The sequence below is a fragment of the Condylura cristata genome, unplaced genomic scaffold (assembly GCF_000260355.1).
Source record: "Condylura cristata isolate star-nosed mole 26May11 unplaced genomic scaffold, ConCri1.0 scaffold00028, whole genome shotgun sequence".
NCBI classification, from domain to species: Eukaryota; Metazoa; Chordata; class Mammalia; order Eulipotyphla; family Talpidae; genus Condylura; species Condylura cristata.
The window spans coordinates 6,905,079-6,924,550 of NW_004567129.1; the positions used below are offsets into that span (position 1 = coordinate 6,905,079).

The following is a 19,472-nucleotide window of genomic DNA, read 5'->3' on the forward strand; positions in this document are numbered from 1 at the left end:
CTCCTTTTCTCCCATCAGCATTAAAACACAGCTACATGTAATGAAACAAAGTTATTTGAAGACCTGCTATATATTATTAGTTTTGCCACATCTCCTCTGAGCCCAGCAAAAAAAAATAAGAAGACCGTACAAATATTTAACTACAACCAGTAAGGTGTTCTTAGTTTCACCATTCTCTTACTGGCCATGTCTGTGTGCGGGGAGCAGGAGGAACCTCAATTTTGCTTCCCTTTGTATTTCTTTTCCAACCATGGCATTAAGCTTCTCCAAGTGCTCAGTTACTCCCTGGCCTGTCTACTCATCCCTTTGAAGTTGGGGAGACTTTATCCTCATTAGGAGGAGATTTGGTGCAACAGAGGAGGATGGAGGGGAATGTGAGGCATGTTTGTGGGCTGCTGAGGACATGGGTTTGGAACAAGAACGATATGTTCAGGGAAGGTCTCATTCCTGAATTCGGTTGAGGTGCTAAGGCAGGCTGGCCCAGGGGTATCTGGAAGCCTGAGGTTCAGTGGAAGAACTGATGCTGGATTCCAGAGGAACTGGCAGGAAAAGAGAAAGAGCCTGTCTGTCTGCCATGGAAAAAGGTGGCTCAAAGGGAGTGAGGGAGCTACCTCCTGGGGGTCTGTCCTGACCCTGCTCCCGCCCTCTTCATACCCACTAGCCCTGCTCTGGGCAGCTCAGCAGCTGGACATCACCACATCTGCAGAACTCAGCCAGCCAGCTGGACAGGCGGGCTGCCCCAGACCCCTCTCTTACCTGCCCTCCTGGTCTGCTCCCTGCAGAGCTGCTGATTTTGTTCTGGAAAAAGAAGGCAGCAAGTGAGGCTAGCACTATGTTTCTGAGTACCCTGCTTAATAAATCTGGTCCCAGTGGTAGGAGCAACTCTGTGAGGGACTGGGTCTCGGGTTGTGGGTCACTGGAATTACAGACAGGGATGGGGCTTCTGCAGAGGGATTCCTGCAGGGAGGGCTGGGACCCCAACAGCCCCCTGGCCTGAATCATCTCATCAGGGCTCCTACCTGAGCTGGGTAGAGCCCCACCATTTCCTGGCCAAGCCTCTCAGGTGCACAGGCCCTTGTCTCCATGAGAAATGCCTCACTTATCACTTTCCCCTTTGGGGGGAAGGGGATGTTGGGCACGTTTCTGGCCACTCATCCAGTTGCATCAGGCTGGCTGGCTGAGTTCTGCAGATGTGGTGGCAGCAGATGGCAATGGGAAATGGACTTTACAGCTGCTGATCTGTTCCAGAAGGCCATGAAGGGTATGCCAGGCAAGCGGCGGTGCACCCAACCCTCCTGCTCACTCTGGGGTCCCCTCGGCCCAGCCCCTGTCCCCACATGGCCTCTTGCAGTTCTGACTAGGTCTGGGTCCTCAGAGTCCCACAGCTAACACGGGTGCGTCCTGGATGGTAGAGGGCAGGAGGCCGGCCACCTTCTCACCACTTAGCTGGAGACTTCTGCTGCCACCACTGGGAGCCCACCCACTTGGCATCTCCGCTAGTTGCCTGCAGTTGTCCGCCTTTCTCAGGGTATTTATATTTCTACCTTAACAAAACTTCATTGTTGTTTTAGAGCAGTTTCAATAGAGTTAGATGTGACCATAAAGTTTATATAACTTCAGGTACCTGAAATGTCCCACTTTTCCCCGTTCCCTCCCTTCGTTCTCTCCCCGCTCCTTCCCTCCCCCTTCCTTCCTGTGTAAAGTAACAAAAGTATGTAAGTTTTAAAAATGCAAACAATATATACAGTTTAAACTTTAAAAAAAAAAAGTCAAGCTTCTTACTTCTTGTCCAAATTCTGTTCAGAGGTGACTGGTGTTCATATTTTTCTGTGTATCTTTCCAGACTGTTCTCTAAGTTTATGCAAATTATATATGTATATCACATACATGGCTATAATATATAACTGTAAGTATATAAATACTTATTTAACCTATTTTTACACTACATTTAATATGCAGTATATTATATTTGCTCAAATATTTGTTGAAGGAATAATGAACAGGAGTAATCCCATGAGAGTGTGTGTATGCATATACACAGGAAGCCCAGGCCTCACTGAGAAAGTAGCATAGTGTCTGAGTAAAGATGGAGCTGGTGAGAACATCTTGTTTTGAACTTAAGCAATCCATCTGTCAGGCCTGTGTATCTGCTTCCTCCTTTCAGCTGCCCAGGGTTTTATGGTGTGTGGGGACTTAACTGTCCTCTCTGATGGACATTTAACAGCCTCCAGAGACACACACTTATGCCAACCTGGGCCTTTGCCGGCTTTTGTCATGCATTTCCAAGTCTGTTGTTTTCATTTTGGTTTACAATTTACAAAGGAGGGTGAAGATCTTCTCACATCTCCCCCAGCCCCAGGCACACTCCCCCTCTCCCTTCAGGAGGGAGAGAGAAGAGGCATTTGGCCACATCCATCAGCCAGTTAGTGCCTCAGGACCAAATTCTTCATTCATAAAATGCAGATAAAATCATGCCTCTTGGGGATGGGGTGAAGAGTAAGTGAATGCATTCATGAAGTCTTTAGACTGTTGCCTGGCATCTGGTAGACAGTTGACAAATATTAGCATTGTTATCTCAGCCCTGTGGCCATTTTTCTAACTGGGTCTGTTTTCTTTCTAGAGCTCTTCTTAGTTTGCATATTAATCCCTCATTTAAAACTTGTCCGGGATGATACTGATAGCGATGAGTGCTCACCCAGCACTCACCATGTAACCACTGTTACAGGAACTGTTTAGACAAATCACTCCTAACCCTCATCCCACAGTACATGGAGGGAGCTCTTGGCACCTAAGGCAACTTGGGGAGTTAGAGGCTTCTTGGAAGAGGTGACATGCCGGCTGAGTCTGATAGAAAGAGCTAAATGAGCAAAGAAAAAGATGGCAATGATGGGAGCTGATGACCTCATATATAGGGACATGCCAAGGCTCAGTATCTGGGCACATGCAACCACACCACAGAGACCATGCATCCCAGGGACCAAGCAGCCCAGAGACCATGCAGCCCAGGGACCATGCAGTCCAGAGACCATGCAGCCAGGGACCATGTTGTCCAGGGACCATGCAGTCCAGGCACCATGCAACCCAAGGACTGTGCAGTCCAGAGACCATGCAGCTCAGAGACCATGCAGCCAGGGACCATATTGTCCAGGGACCATGCAGCCCAGAGACCATGCAGTCCAGGGACCATGTAGCTCAGAGACCATGCAGACTAGAGACCATGAAGCCCAGGGACCATGCTGTCCAGGGACCATTCAGCCTAGAGACCATGCAGCCCAGAGACCATGCAGTCCAGGGACCATGCAGCCCAGAGACCATGCAGACTAGAGACCATGAAGCCCAGGGACCATGCTGTCCAGGGACCATTCAGCCTAGAGACCATGCAGCCCAGAGACCATGCAGTCCAGGGACCATGCAACCCAAGGACTATGCAGTCCAGAGACCATGCAGCTCAGAGATCATGCAGCCCAGGGGCCATGCAGCTCAGAGACCATGCAGCTCAGGGACCATGCTGTCCAGGGACCATGCATCCCAGCCAACCAGACACACCCTGTGCAGGGATACCGAGGACAAGGCCCTCCCAGGGCAGCCAGCACTGGCTTCGTGCCAGGTTCATAGAGCCTGCAGTAGGAAGGGTTTGGGGATTCTTTCTGGAAGAACTGAGGAAGGCCTTTATACAACTGTCCAGGCCTGCGAGGTCAGCCCCATCAGGCTGCTTTGTACTCCGTCCCCAGACTCATCTCTCCGAATTCTGCAGTCTGTTTCCTCTGCTGGCCCTCCCGTGGGTCCTTAACCTCTGCTTGTCCTTCCTGCCTTGCTCACACAGCAGTTTGTCCATGGGAACCCCCCCACCCTAGGCTCCCTAGGGGGTCAGCTTCTGTTTGGGTTTGCACATGGAACTTTGCTTGTCCCCTATAGCACCTCCCTTGGTCTCAGTCTGACCACAGACTGAGAGAGAGAGGGGTTTGTGTCCTCCCCACAGCGGGGAAGCCAGCAGCACCATAAAGTGAGTCACAGGGAACTGGTTTCTCCGCACATATAAAAGTTAGGTTTACCTTCCCCTCGAGTCTGTTGAGTTACTTGCTGTGTACTTAACGTCCATATAACAAGGGAGTAAGAGACACACTATGTAAAATGCTCTAAAAAACAGAGTTCCATTAGAAAAATGACCAGAGATTGGAGAAGTGCAATGGCATTATGTCTAAAGAAACACCACACACGCCTTAATTTAAAAATACTCTTGCTTAAAAAAAAAAATGCTAACCATCAACTGAGCCATTAGTGAGTTGTAATCTTTTTGCAGGGCGAGGGTCTTGTGAAAAACACAGTATCTGCACAGTAACTGTACGGTGAGGTATGCCCCTAGGTGGATACTCTCTGCCTCCCTTACCATAGATCGAAAGCTCTCTAAGGGCGAGGATGGCTTTTCCTTTACTTACAGTTCTACCTTTAGCCCAAACAAAGCTGGGCACAGTGTGTTTAAGAAACAGCTACAGAATGAGGGAAGGAGGAAGTGGGTGGATGGGTGGATGGGTGGCGGGATGGACTGATGACGGATACAGGATGGCTGTGCAATGGAGGAGTAGCTTCTCTCTGTCCATCCACCCTCATGTTGGTCAGAGCTTCCCATTATCTGGGTATCAGCCTCCACCTTGTGTTGTCCCCTAATCTCACTTTGCTCCCTGCTCCAGTTACATGTCATAGAGCTGATGTTTTGTCTGGGCTCATAACAGCAACTGGGATTCCCTTCCGTTTGTCTCGTCTGACGATTGTTTTCACCATCTGCCGCGACAGCCCGCTTTGCTGTGCTTCTTCCTTAATAGTCACTCGGTCTCACCGGCTCTTAATTAAGTGCCCAGGCTCCCCACCACCCTCCACCGCCAGCCCCACCACCGAGAACAGTATCTGTTCTTTCTTCAGGGCACATTCACTTGGGTGGCATTTTTCATCCAGGCTGCAGCAGAGGAAATGCAGTGGCTTTCTGACTCAAAGTCCTAGTGACAGGAAGGACAGTAAGATGAGTGGTTTTATTTATTTTAAGGTTTATTTATTTATGCATGCAGAACTGTGGTGCAGGCCAGAGGTACAGGGGTGGTGAGAGGATTCACCAGAGACAGAGTGGGGAACAGAACCGGCTGACTGACGAAGTACACTGCTGAGGGGAGCAGTGGGCGAGACAGGAGAGGTCTGCTGTGCCATGTGGGTCAGCTCTTGAGCCGCCGATGAAACTTGTACTGATGCGGCTGCTGCCAGCCTGCAGTGCTGCACCCTAATCCGCGGGGCCACCAGGGAGGGCCAAGATGCGTGTTTTTAACCTGCTATAAACTTTGGAGGCAACATGGTCAGACGGACAGAGGAGAAGGAGGGTGTTCTGGACTCTTGATACAACTCTCTTTTATTAAGATTTGTAGAAAAGGTGATGCTCCCTCAAACATCGTTCATAAATGGCAGGTGCCATTTCTTCAGCAGACAATCTACTCCAGGAGCCTGGCATCATGTAGTAAGAACTGAGTCTGGGACTGTAATGATGAATAAGATAAGCTGCGCAGTTTAGGAAAGAAAACACTGATGGATTCTGTACAAAGCCAAAGTAGTCACCTTTGACTTCTCGGCCCTTGCTGTGAACCACACCTGGTCTAAACACCAGGTCTGAGCAGGTAGTGACTTGCTCCATCCAGGAGGGAAGGTTTGTTACACTCCCCCTTTTACACATAAGGAGACTGAGGTCTTGGGAAGTGAAAGAACTTGCCCATGTGTCTATTGGGAGGTTCTGGCTGTCGCAGCTTTCAGATCTATCTGGTCTGGTTCCAGACTCAGATACTCCACGCTGCCGTGGGACTACTAGAGGGTGGGAGAGCAAGAAGGGCTATCTCATAGTTGAAATTCCCTTTCCTCCTTTAGCTTTTTGAAATCCTACTTTTTTTTTTTCTAACAACTTAGTTAAAGAGCTGTTGAGTCATGTGCTGCATTTGGACATGCAGAGCTGACCATTCTCACCTTCCAGAGAATGGGAAGCCAATTAAGACAATTAAACTAAGGGCCAGATGGGTCCCAAATGACCAAATGCAAAGTGGAGTCGGGGACCCTGGGGGTGGCATTCCCAAGGTTTGGGGAGGAAGGGACAGCTACCTAGTGTCGGGAGTGGCCTGGGGATTCCATGTGTGGAGGTGGACAGTAGGGCCCTGAGAGTGTAGCCAAGTGATGGCCCAGAAGCAGGATAGCACAGGCGATCCAGAGAGCCCCATCCAGCCTGAAAATGAGGGTGTTTAAGTAACTGAGGGAGGGGGGTTCAGGTTGAAAAATCAGCCAGAAAAGTGTGAGAAGTGCTTGGGGTGTCCTGTGCTACGTTTCAGGATGCCAGATGTGAGTGGCCTTAGTGGCTGTGCTGCGGGGACATACTCTGACCTCAGGAAGCGCCTCCTGGTCAGGCTAGGTGGTGTCTTGGACTGTGCTTTGCCCTGCTGTTTATAATGTGAGAGGCATCTAACAGGGATCTCCGTCATGTGTGGGGTCACCACGCCCAGCCCTTCAAGTGATCTTGAAGCCTCAACTTCTCCGAAACAGTGTGTGGCTTTTATCAGGAAGCATAATTATCTTAGCTCAAGTGGCTAAGTAAGATTTAGTTTTCCCCCTTTAATTTGGTAATCCACTGCAAACTTGAATGCAGTCCTGAGAGCAGGGATTCTGCCCCTGGAGCCACTTAGGGGCTGGGCATTGGTCAGCCAGAAATACCAGAACAAGTGTCCAGTTCAGGTGCATGTTGCACTGGAGGGCTTCTGGCTTCAAATGCTGGCTCCCCCTTCTCTCGCTCCCCCTACCCCTCCACCTCTAAAGACAACCCCACTGCCCTGGAAAGAAGCTGCTGGCAGAAATAAGCATGCAAGTCCTCCTTGCTGGGGCAGGAAACAGCCCTGACACGTAAACTCTGCACCTGGGGCTTCCCCGCCAGTGCCCACTCCAAACCCTCCGGGACTCTTCAGGGATCTTTGGTGAGTCAACCACAGGTTTGATGCACGCCCCAAGCACAAACACTGTCACTTTCTCTTCTGAGAACTGCAGCTGGAAAGCCCTGCCCCGCCATCTGCAAAGCGGTGGCCTGGCCCCTCTGTGGCACTGAGTCTCCTGTTGTGTTGCCTGTAAGCCTTCCCCACCCAGCCTTCTGCCCCAGTTTGCAGCCAAAGGTGCTCCATGGTGAGTTCCCTTGGCTTGGTCCCAGCCTTCCCTCCTCTCTGGCTCCTGTTTCCCAAGACAGTGTTAATAGCTAGAACAGGGGTGGGGTGGGGGAGCGGGAGAGAGCCAGGAGGGAGAAGCGAGGCACTTGCTTTCCTCTCCAGGGCCAGAGGCAGGTGCTTCTCTCCTAGCCCTGCTTCCTGGCCTTGCCCCCCACTGCTGCTGCTGGGGAGGCAGGTCCTCCATTGTAAGTGCAGCTGCCATTCATCTTTCCACTCACCACCCAGCAGTGGCAGACCCTTCTCTCTGTTCAGCTGCCCTGGGTCTTCTTGGAATGACTACCACAGCCCTGACTTTCAGAATCAGTCTGAGGGGGAGAAGGGAGACCGGGAGCAGCTGTGTGGATCCCCCTAGGTCTGCAAGGTAATTACCCTGCAGCGTGACCACCTGCACCGCCCATGGTGGCCCCTCCAGCCACATGTGGTAGGAGCTTGCTGGCAACTCAAATTCAGCCAAGCTTCGGTCATCACACAGGGTGACGGGCGACCGTGCTGGGCAGTGCAGATGAAGGGCACGTACTCCGGCCAGGCCTTCGTTGGACCGTGCTGAATCCGACCCGCCTTGTGGGCGGGATCCATGTCTGTCTCCACCCATGTGCGGATGGCAGGTGCCAGGCATACTGTAGACATGCTTGATGATGTGATGAGCGGTTGGTGGAGGGTGCAGTAAAGGCTGCCCAAAAGTGGGTGTCTTAACAGCCACAAGAAGAGAAGTGGACTGCTGGGGAAGAGTTCCCAGAGCAGGCAACGGCAGGGCTGTTTGGAGAGGTGAGGACACCTGTGCCAGGGAGGAGAGAATGATTGTGCCCCCACCCACTCCTCCCATTTATATCCTGATGGCTCAAATCGCGGAAGGTGTTACTGCTCTCTCCGCCGGAGGAGGGAAAGTCATCGCACCCACAGCGTGTGCTCCTCCCCGGCGTCTTGACGTGTTTGAGAGGTGAGATCCTGCAGCTGTCGGGAGGCAGGAGGGCCGGTGTGAAGTAGGCCCCAGTTCGTCATCCAGGTGCAAGAGCCGCCGAGCGCAGAAAACCCTCTCCACACACACGACGAATGCAGGGAATGGCAGTGCGGCTGACACGTTAGCAGTGAATGGGAATGCTCCCAGCAGCTGGAGTCTCCCCGGTAAGGCAGCCTCTCCACTTGCTTGTGTATTCATGCCCTCGAGGAACACTTTGCTGGGCAGTCGCCGTCTGCCAGACCCCAAGCTCCGTCCTGTGGACACAAAGGTGAATGACTCAGTTACTGAACCCCAGAGAGCCCACCGTCTGGTGGGGGCTTCAGAGGAGGTGCAGCTGTGCAGAGGGCGCTGTGGCACTCTGATGAGCTCAGCACCAGGCGACTTTGGAACCACTGAATTTTCTCTCCTGCTTTGTTCAGTGGAGACTGGGCTCTGAGGGAGAAACGCAGGACAAGGCTCCAAGCTGACACCCGTAGGCAGGCTTGGTCCGCTTGACTTCATGTTTGAGGTTCTGCCCTGGCAGACTGTCTTGCAGGGTTGTTAAGTGGCCAGAGTGGGAGAGCTACCCAAGCCACATAGTAAGCACTTGATAAAAGAGGGTCACTGGCGACCTCCCTGGTGGCTCAAAGGGTTAAAGCACAGCACTATGCAGCAAGCCACAGCCACTGCAGCATGAGTGCGATTCCTGGCCAGGGAGCTGACCCACAGGGTGCGGCAGACCTCTCTGGACCAGCTCGCTGCTCCTCTCAGCAGTGGATTTCAGTCAGTCGGCCTGTTCTACTTCCCGCTCTGTCTCTGGTGAATCCTCTTACCAACCCCCCCGCCTCTGGCTTGTACTGCAGTTCTTGTATGCATGAGTAAATAAATATTTAAAAAAAAAAAAAAGGTCATGGCACTACAGTACTACAGTGAGCAGCTGAGAGAAAGGACTTAGCGGGTGATGCTGTCTCCTCCATTTCAGGTTTCTCTGGGGCAGGCACAAACCCTGCTACCCAGCTGCACCCCCATCCTCAGTGAGCTGCTCTGTTCTCAGAATGTCCCAGTGTAAGTGTGGAGTCAGCCTGAATCCTGCCTCCCTCACTTGGGAGGAGAGCATGCTTTGGCGATCTGTCTAAACTTTTCCTTCCTTCCTCTCTGTCCAGAGGAAGCTTGTGGCCTTCTGGGCTGTGATGTGGTCATGGTGGAGAACTTAGGTACCACCCGGAGTCCTGCTGGAGTGACAGTATGTCTCACCAACAGGCACTGCGTAGTAGACTTGGGCCGGGCTCCATTCCTGTCTGTGCAGTCCTCATGGTCTCCCCAGCTTTTACCATCCATCCTCTCAGGAAGTTTTTCCTCACTCCCAGGGTGACCTCCCCCTTAGCTTCCATACAGTGATTTCTTTCTCTACAGGAATCTTACAGACCTCAGTGCACTTCCTCACGTGGCTGTCCTGGCGGCACCGTGACTGTCCATTTCTTGAAGCTCTTGAAATCGTTCTGCCGTTTCTTTGTTGATCAGCTGGCTGAGGGATGCCTTGTTCTGTCTGAGTGTCTGTCCTGGCAGACCTGCCAGGCACCTGGGTTCTTTCATTCTGTTGTCCGATCTGATCGCCTCCGTCTTTTAACATATAAATTTAATCTGCTCACAGGTCAATTTTGATTGCTTCTATTTATCTTGTATTTTCTGTTGATCATTCTGTTTCTGTGTTTCCTCTTCTGTCTGTGTCCTTTTTTGTCTTTCTATATTGAATTGATGCGTTTTATTTTATATAATGTATTATGTTATATTTTGACATAGGCTTAATCTAGAATCCTGTTATACCTCTGTCATGCCTCTTTAGTCTCCTTTAATCTTGAACAGCTCTTCAGTCTTCTGTTGTCATTAATGATACTGACATCTTTAAAGAATACAAGCTAGTTATCTCATAAAGTGTTTGTCAATTTGGGTTTGTCTGATGCTCCCTCAAGATTAGAAACAGGCTCTGTATCTCCACTGAAATGTCTGATACAACGCTGATTCTTCTCTCGCATCCATCCATTCACTGTCCCGCCACCCATCCACCGTCTATTGTGAATATAGCTTGAATGTTCTTATTTGATATAGCGGTTTATAATCCACTACTCTTCTTGTTTATATTCCTATTGTCCCAGGTTTGGCCTGGGAACAAAGGTTTGGGGGAACACCCTCATATGGTCTCCTATGTTCTTTCGGCACACTTGGTCACTTCCTTTCTTATAGGTACAGTAAGATCTTCCAACCCAGCTTGGACCCTGATTGGCGCAATCCAGAAGCGGCCATTTCTAAGAGGCACTTGGTTTCTTTAGAGGACATTGGTATTTAGGAAACAGCCCCTGTGATAGTAATGTCATCATCACTATTAGAATTCCATTTCTTCTAAACCCTTTCAGGTGACAGAGCTAGGAAATGTGTACACTTTTCAAAATCATGAGTTTGTATAAATACGTCCAACTCCCCTTCGAATCCCAATGGTGTCTTCCCTGCTTTCTCCCATAATTGAATGTGCCTTTTTCCATAGAGGGAGCCTTGTCTCTACAAGTTCACCTATTTACTCATTTGTTCAACCCTACATTGTTCATAAAGTAATTTTGGAATTGTTCCACCTCTACCATTATGAAAGACAAGACCAATGAGAAAAGTTCAAGATGTACTTGAGGGTGTATAGTCGTAATTATTGCATTCAAATGGGATTGGCTCGCCATCTCCCTTCAGGGAGGTTATGGTATCATTTGAACTGTGACTATATTCTTTTTTTTTTTTTTCCTATTTGCATTCCGTTAATTCCCTTTCCCCTATCCTTTTTGATTTTCTGTTTATTTCTTACCATGTAATGGGCTTCACAAGACTAAAAATATATACTCATTTTCCCTTCTTTCTTACACTAAAATGTTGAATACTTTTGCAGTTTGCCTCTCTTCTTTTAAAGACATAATTTGGGATGTACTCAGTATTAGTTGTTAGTTCATCAATAATTCTCATTCTTTTTTATACAGCTATATAGTATTCCATCACACAGGGTTACACCCATAGTTCATTTCCCCAGTTGATGCATGAATCGTTAGGTAGTTTCCAATGCTTTGCACTAACAAATAAAGATGTAAAGGATAAGCTTATGCTTGTATATTTTCTTACTGTTAGAGTAAGTTTTCATGTTAAATTTCTAAAAATGTAATCACTGGGCTTGAGAATCAGTGCATATGCAGTTTTTTCAGATAATGCTAAATCTCCTTCCATAGAGGTTGTACCATTTTACCTTCTGCTTAGAAGAATGTCCAGCTCATCACATTTTCTTTAGCAGAGGATAGTGTCAAGATTTTGAACTTTTGCCAAGCTTTGGTGGGTGAGAAATGCTATCTCAATTTAGTTTTAATTTTCATTTCTGTTATTACAAGTTTTAGTGTGCACTATTGAAAGCAAAATCTTTTCTAATATGTAAGGGCCATTTTTTATGTAAGACTTGTGGAAGTCTGTCCACATCTTCTGTCCACTTTTTCCTAGAGAATTTTGATCTTTTGTTTTCCATGTTTAAATTTCTTTACAATTTGGGGGTGTTACATATTGTATCTGTTATATGCAAATAATCTCTCCCTGCTTGTCATTTGCTTTTTAATTAGCTCTTTACCTACTCTCCCCATCATTGTTTTCTCTTTCTCTGCTTTTGTTTGAGGATTTCTTGCTTATTTTGAATGAAAATTTTTTTAACAGCTATCCCTTGAGCATGTAAACATTCCTATATTAAAATCTCCTTGTCAGATTTTCTCCACTGTTCATTTTCCTTTATTTGGATTAATGCATGTCACAAGTCTTGCATTTGGTGGATTCCTAAGCATTGCCTTTAGGAATGTTGGTGCACAGCTCATCTCACGTGGGAACTTTTTTTCTGTTCCCTGCTTTCTCTAATAGTTGCACAGTTGCTTCCCCTGGCCCAGGGGCCCCAGAGAACCCAGATAGAGCAGCCCTTGCTTTTGTCATTGGTGTTCTCTCTTCACAGGAGGGACCCCAGGCTATCCTCAGGCATCTGGGGCCCCTCAGCCACCTTGCCCCGGACCCTTGGCCTCTGCCGCTCCCCAGTCTGCTTCCTGCTCACTTGCTGCTGGTGTCTTGCCTCTCACACAGATGGCTGTCTTGTTTGGGAGCAGTGTTTTATCTATCAGTTCTGTGTGCTTGGAGCAGAGGGGCTAGGTCAGAGCACGCTTTAATGGCACCTCCTTAACAGGAAATACTCCTTTGTATTCTGAAGGACAGCTTGGGAGAAGGCTTAGGGCAAATGAGAAGGAAGGAAACCAGCATGTTGGGGGTTTCCTTGCCCCAGCAATGCAGCCGATGTGTTATTTCCTCTTAGAGGCAGGGATCCTGCGAGGCAGAAAAGGGTCCTCCCCCCAGCATGTGGGAGTGGGGCACACGGGGTCATGAACCCTCTAGCCTCAGCCCTGTGGGTTCTGAGTGCTGACCTGTCGCTGGGTTCCACTCGGAATTTGGGCTCTGCAGAGCCATCCTCCTCCCTGGGCCTGGAACACCCCTGTCTGGGCAGAGGTGTGTGTTTGAACCAGGGTACGAGAGGCTTGACTGTGAGGAGTCTCTAGTAGTTCATTCCTCTAGTTCATTAGCTTTGGGCTAATGTGACATCCCTCAGCTAACACATAGGTATGAGCTGGGCACTTTGTTAATCCCATGTCAGTTCTTTTATTCAAAGAACACAGAACAGTTTTGCAAAGCAGAAACTATGACTTTCTCCTAGAAGCAAGGAGACTCTCAGGTGCATACAATGCTCCCTAGCTTCTCCCTGTTGGCAAATGTAGACCTGGGATTTCTTCATGGATTGGCTTCTGAACCCCACAACTTCCACCCTCTGTGCTCGTGGTGCTTTCCTGCTAGGCTGCTGCATGGTGCTTCTCAGGAAGCCCCATGTCCCAGAGCGAGAGGCCTCAGGGCAGCTGGGCTTGAAGGAGAGCCGAAAGACTCTGGGGTGGCTTTCTCAGACTCCGTGTCCTGATAGAGAAGCAACAGGTCTTTTTCCTCAGATGGTTTAATGGCTGTTAGATCAGATGGTCCCCTTGGGGGGTGTCACCTCACTCTGAGTTCCAATAGAAAAGACCACAGGCTTTGAGTCCACTATTCTTTCTCATGTGGGTTTTCCATCTATGATCATTTTAGGTGTGAGCTTACTGTCCAGCTTGCTGTCTGCAGCAAGTTAGGGAGGGCAGGTCAGACCACCATCCTCTGATATGCTGCTGACCATAGGAGATGATCAATAGTATTTGGAAAAATGAATAAAGCGAGCAACAGCTGGCTTCATGGTGCCAGCAAGCAGTTCGCTTTTTTATAACCTGTAAAATGGACTCACTGAGGCAGTTTCCTGGGGCTATTGAAAAATTTAGAGACAACATACAGAGTGGCTCAGAACAGGTGACCCTCATATGTCCTTCTCCTCAAGATAATTGTTAATTAGCACCCCGGCTCGGTTGGGGGGCCAGGATGATTTTCTTCAAACCTGCAGTCCCTAAAGCATTGATGCACCCAAGTCTGAGTTGCTGACTCCCCGCCTGGCGTGAGCTCATGTCCCCAAGCCCACGTGCACCAACCTCTGTCCGCCAGGCTGCAGCACGGATGTGCCGGGCCAGAAAACGTGGCCCATACCAATTAGGAAGCACTTCCGAGGAGCAAAAGGTTTTGAGGTTAACCCTGAAGTAACAGCTCCCTTTACACAAGCCTTTTAATTAAACATTCACGTTTACTTCCCGGAGTTCTCTGAATCATTGTACCCGCATCTTGGTGTTTGGAGAAGGCCAGTGCTCTGGTAATGGAAAAGTACAAGATGCAGAGGCTTTGAGGAAGCCCTTGGCCAATGCAGCACGGCTGCTTCTGTGCCCCTTTGCACTGCTGGGCTGCTCACCTGGCGAGGACCTGGCACACAGGTGGGCACCAGTGGGCATTTAATGATCTTGTCTTTGGGTGGGTTCTTGAGATTCCCAGACCTCTTATGTTGTTTAGGAACCTAAGCCCGGATCCTTCCTGGCTGTAGCGGGTTAAAGCACAGCACTAAGAAGCTAAAGCCACCTCAGCATGAGTTCGATCCCAGCGCCCTGGGGGTGACCACATGGCGTGGCAGACCTCTCCTGACCCACCCGCTGCTCCCCTCAGCAGTGTGCTTCATCAGTCGACCTGTTCTGCTCCCCACTCTGACTCTAGTGAAGCCTCTCACTGGCCCTGCACCTCTGGCCTGTACCCCGGCTCTGTATGCAGAAAGAAATAATCTTTAAGAGAAAAAGGAAAGAACCTACGCCCACCGTGGGTGGGCTCAGAGCCCTAGGGGTGGAAGAGCACTTCCTATGTTCCTCTCTGTGGGTAGATCTAGGTGCTCTGGCTTGTTACTTGAAAGGGGCCCCGCCCTCCCGAAGCTGTTGCTGGAGACAGGAGGCAGCGCGCAGTGACCCTGAGCTGCCTTTGTGCAGATCTGGCTTGTCAGGGCATAAAACAAGCAGGAGCAACATTTATTATTGCTTCCTGGTCCCGGGCTCCTGCACACACGTCTTACCCCCTTTGATCCTGGTCACCTGATCAGCATGTGGAGTGTGTTCATTCACTCAGGCAAGGGGGGACAGGTGGGCTGTCACAGCCTGTCCCCCTGCAGAAGTGGCAACACTCAAGTAAGATTTTCAGAGCTTTGTCAGTGTGTGGGAATCAGGCTCTGTGCTGGACAAGTCCTGTGGGATGATGCGGACCCTGCAGTGGCTGGAGTTCTGATGGCAGCCGAGGTGGCCCGCAGACTGCACTCCAGGTAACAAGATGCACGTTCCAATTAAGATCTAAGACCTCAGGCCTGCCAGTGTCTCACAGTCCCTGGGGTGGTTTTAAGTTTTTAGTTTTGTTTTTGTTTTTGTTTTTATTTAACTATTTCCTTCTAAAACATATTCCTTCAAATATATGTTTTAGACACATATTTGCTGTATGTATTTATGGTGTTCAGGAAAATCAGTCTGATGATAAGAGAGTTCCAGTATGCTCCCGACTGAGCTCCTGGCTCCGCTCGGTGTTAGTACAGTGGGCTTGGGCCTTTACTGATGTGTTTTCTACACTTTTCCTGGGTTTCCTTGGTTTTTGCCCAACATCTCTCCTCAGATTGCAGGTTGCATTTAGTCACTATGTCTCATTAGGATCCTCTGGACAGTGAGCTTGCTCAGACTTTCTTGGTTTGGATGACCTTAACAGTTTTGAAGTGCACAGGTTAGGTATTCTGTAGAATTTTCCTATATTGGTATTTTCTTGATGTTTTGCTTCTCTTCTGATTATACTAGGTTTGGGTTTTTGAGGGGACGACTCCAGAGATAAGGTGCCATCTACCTTCCCTCAGATCAAGAGTGCAGGGTGTCACCATCACTCACCACTGAGGCCGAGGGTCTTGATTGCCAGACGAGGGGCCCTTCCTGTTTGTAAGCAGCACTCTTTGTGGGCAGATATTTCTTTATGGTATTTGGAATTCATACGAGATTTGTCTCTCTCTCTCTCATGTATTTATTTCTTCAATCACTTATTTATATGTCCGTATGGACTGAGGGATATTTATGTCATATTTGCAGCTGCAATGCAATTCTACTTTATTTTTATTGCTTAAATTGGTCTGTCCCTAGCCACCCTTGGTTCCTGTGCCCTCTGACCTGCCCTGTCATTGTGAAGGTTAAGTACTTCCTTCCCTGCAACCACTACAAGCTTATCTTGTGTGCTTCCTTCCTGGTTCTTGAATCAGCCATTTGTCCAGGGAGCCCTGCTTCCTTTGCTTAAGAAGGGTCTCAGAAACCAAGCTCTGGGCTACAGGTGGGCTCAATGCTACTGGGATGGCATTGGTTCTGGGCCCTCTCACCTGAGTGAGCCAGGAAATACATGAGTGAACCAGCCCATGTGCACAAATTAACCTATAGAAACCCTCTGTGTCTGGACTGAGCCACACGAGTATGTGCTGATGTCTTAGCTGTTACACATGGAGTATGTCTGCCTCCTCTCCTTGCTCACCTGTAAGCTCCCACTCCAGCAGTGAGCCCTTGCCAAATTCCTTTCCATTGCAGCTGCACTGTTTTACATTCCTTGCTCACCTGTAAGCTCCCACTCCAGCCATGAGAACCCTCTGCTGTCCGGCCACTTAACTATTCAGTGACATCCTACACATCCAGCAGCATCAGAATTGTCAACTCCAGGGCAATAGCTTCAGCAGCTAGAGTACAGAGTTCTCTACCAGTTACTTTGCCTTTCATTATACAAGTCTGCTCGTTCCTAGGGTGTCTGAGCTCAGTACCTTTCCCACATCCCCTTCAGTGAGGTGGTTTTATACACACATGGTCAAGGAGATTCTCTCCTCACGTTCTGCATTCCACCCTCACCTTCTTCCAATGTCTCACATGTATGTGTGTGTGTAACTAGTTTGTATGTGTTAAGGTTCACTATGCTGTAAAGTTCTTTGGGTTTTGACAAATGTTAGGTGTGCTGTTCTCACCTGTGGTGCAGTATACAGAATAGTTTCACTGCTCCACAAAGTCCCCTGGGCTTCACCCTTTCAACCCCTATCCTGAACCCCCTCTGAGCCCCTGGTGACTACTAATCTTTTTATGATTTCTGTACTTTTGCCTTTTCTAGAATGTCATGCGATAGGAACCAGGCCATGTGGAGGCAATTTAGATTCCCTTCTTTCACCTGGCATTTAAGGTTCATGTCTTTTTGTGGCTTGGTGACTAATTTCCCTTTATTGCTGAATAATATTCATTGAGTGAATGCACCACAGTTTATCCATTCATTTATTAAAGGATATATGATTGCTCCCAGTTTATGCTGATGACGAGTAGAGCTGATGTTTGTTTTATGGCCACAAGTTTCCAAAGCTGGGGTTCCCTTTGCTGGGGGAGTCTGAGCCGAAGCTGGTGCTCCCAAGCAATGTGTAGGAAGGGGAGCCACAGATTGCCCAGGGCCCCACAGGGAGAGTGTGCTCTGCCCTCTTCCCAATGGGGAGGTGGCAGTTAACCTCAGGGCTCTTCAGCACCTGGATTAGAGGGTTCTTGGGGGTCCCAGCCACAGCCCATTCAGAATGAAAATGGGAACTTCTCCAATCCTCTTTGTGTTCAATTTTTCCAGCGTCTGTTTTTGACTGTCTGTTTCCTGAAGGCTCCACTCTGACCAACGGGGGATTAAACCTGCACAGCCCTGTGAAGAGGAAGCTGGAGGCCGACAAGGACTATGTCTTTGACAAGAGGCTCAGGTACAGCGTCCGCCAGAATGAGAGCAACTGTCGGTTTCGGGACATTGTCGTGCGGAAGGAAGAGGGGTTCACACATATCCTGCTCTCCAGTCAGACCTCGGATAACAACGCGCTGACCCCTGAGGTGAGAGGAACAGGACCAGAGGGCGGGGTTGGGCTGGAGATGGCCTTCCCTTCAGAACCAGGGTGCACTGACTTTCTATCTGCTCCATCAGGGAGCTAATGAAAATCGCCAGCACTACGTGTGTGCTCACAGGGTTACATAGGTTACCCATTATCTCTTTATGACCAGGTAACAGTGTTGTCCCATTTGGCAGGTGAAACCCCAGTAAATGGAGAGATTCAGTCAGCTGAATTCCCATCCAAACTGCATGCCTTGGTCTTTTCCAGCTAAACACCTGTAATAGCTTCCTCCTGCCCACCTGTGACTATGCAGGTGTTTCTTCAAGGGTTTCTTTTCACAAATCTTTTCCCTTTGCAGACGGCAACTCTCCTGCCCACCTGTGATTATGTCGGTGCCTCACTCTTTTTTTTCTCTTCCTAAAAACCTGTACATTTGGAATGTATATAATCAAAAACAAAAACAAACCACTATTGTAATCAACCTATTAAATTTATTTGCTTGGCTGACTTGATATTCACAAAACTCACTTGCATTTTTGCTTATTGAGATATACTGCCCTTAAAAAAAGGCATATGTCAGTGGTTGGTAGTGGAGTCGCAAGGTGTACAGACATCACGACTATCTAATCCCAGAACATTTCCATCTCCCCAAAAGGAAACCCTGTACCCATCAGTAGCCATTCTTACTCCCCTGCCCCTTGTCCAACACTACTGCTCATCTACTTCCCGCTCCTGTAGATTTGCCTGTTTGGGACATTTCTCTAAACGGGCTTGTACCAAATGTATACTCTTCTTGGCTAGGTGCATTCCCATGGTTTATCCATGCTATGGCATGTTTTCAATGCCAGTCCATGGGTACCATGTGTCTGTACTGCCTTCCTTCCTTGTGTAGATATGCCACATTGTGTCTCCTTGTTACTCACTTGAGGGACATTCGGATTGGTTCCATTTTGGACTACTCCTGATATTGCTGCAGATAATTGTGTACATATTTTCTTGTGAACATATGTTTCTAGTCTTCTTGGACATATTCCTGCTGGTATATCATATGCTAAATCTGTGTTTGACTTTTTGAGTCCTTGCCAAATTCCTTTCCATTGCAGCTGCACTGTTTTACATTTGCTTTACCAGTGTAGAATGGTTCTAATTTCTTTGTATCCTCGTCAACACTTGTTATTGTCTTTTTTATTTTAGTCATCTTAGTGGGTGTGAGGTGGCACCCCATTCTGGCTTTGAATTGGGTTTTCAGAATAAGCAGTGGTTTTCTTAGTAAGTAAAGCAGCTTTTCGTGTGCTTATTGGTCATTTGTCTATCTTCTTTGGGAAAAAATATCTAGTCCTATGCAAATTCATAAAATTGTTTTTCTTTTAATTATTGTATTTTCTGAATCTTAGATACGTGTGAAATACATGATTTGAAAATATTTTCTCCCATTCTGTGGGTTGTATTGTTAGACTTTCAATGGTGTCCTTTGGTATACAGTCTTAAAATTTTTAATGGAAAAAAAAATTTAATGGAGTCTGACTGCTTTTCACATTACATTTTAGTGCTAAGCATACTTATGTCTTCAGAGAATAGGACAGTGAAAACAATAAATGCTTAATGCAGTTAAGCAGGCAACATCATTCAAAATATGGGGTATGTAGTGCAGAACAATGAAGAGATTCTTGATGGTGTAAATGGGGAAACTCTCACGTGAGCAGCCCTCACCAATTGAATTCACCTGGGACAGGTCAGCATAGTGGTAAATGACAAAAAAATGACAGAACCTGCTGATAGCAGCTGAGAAAATGTAGACTTAGAGAATTAATAGGGTCCCACAGCTTAACCAAATGTAAACTTAAGGTAGACAAGATCCTGCCACTTACACCCACCATTTTCTCACAATCAGCCCAGTGAGGGGCCCATTACAGGGCTCACT

The 19,472-nt window shown here is 48.3% G+C and overlaps 1 protein-coding gene across 1 annotated transcript in view; it reads left to right on the forward strand.

Moving 5' to 3' along the window:
• Positions 1 to 19,472, forward strand: part of CDYL2 (chromodomain protein, Y-like 2) — a 152,695-nt gene that overhangs the window by 109,425 nt on the left and 23,798 nt on the right. The window contains exon 3 of the mRNA XM_004690354.2: positions 17,335 to 17,552. Within this exon, the coding sequence (XP_004690411.1) occupies positions 17,335 to 17,552 (218 nt within the window). The remainder of the gene's footprint in view (positions 1 to 17,334; positions 17,553 to 19,472) is intronic.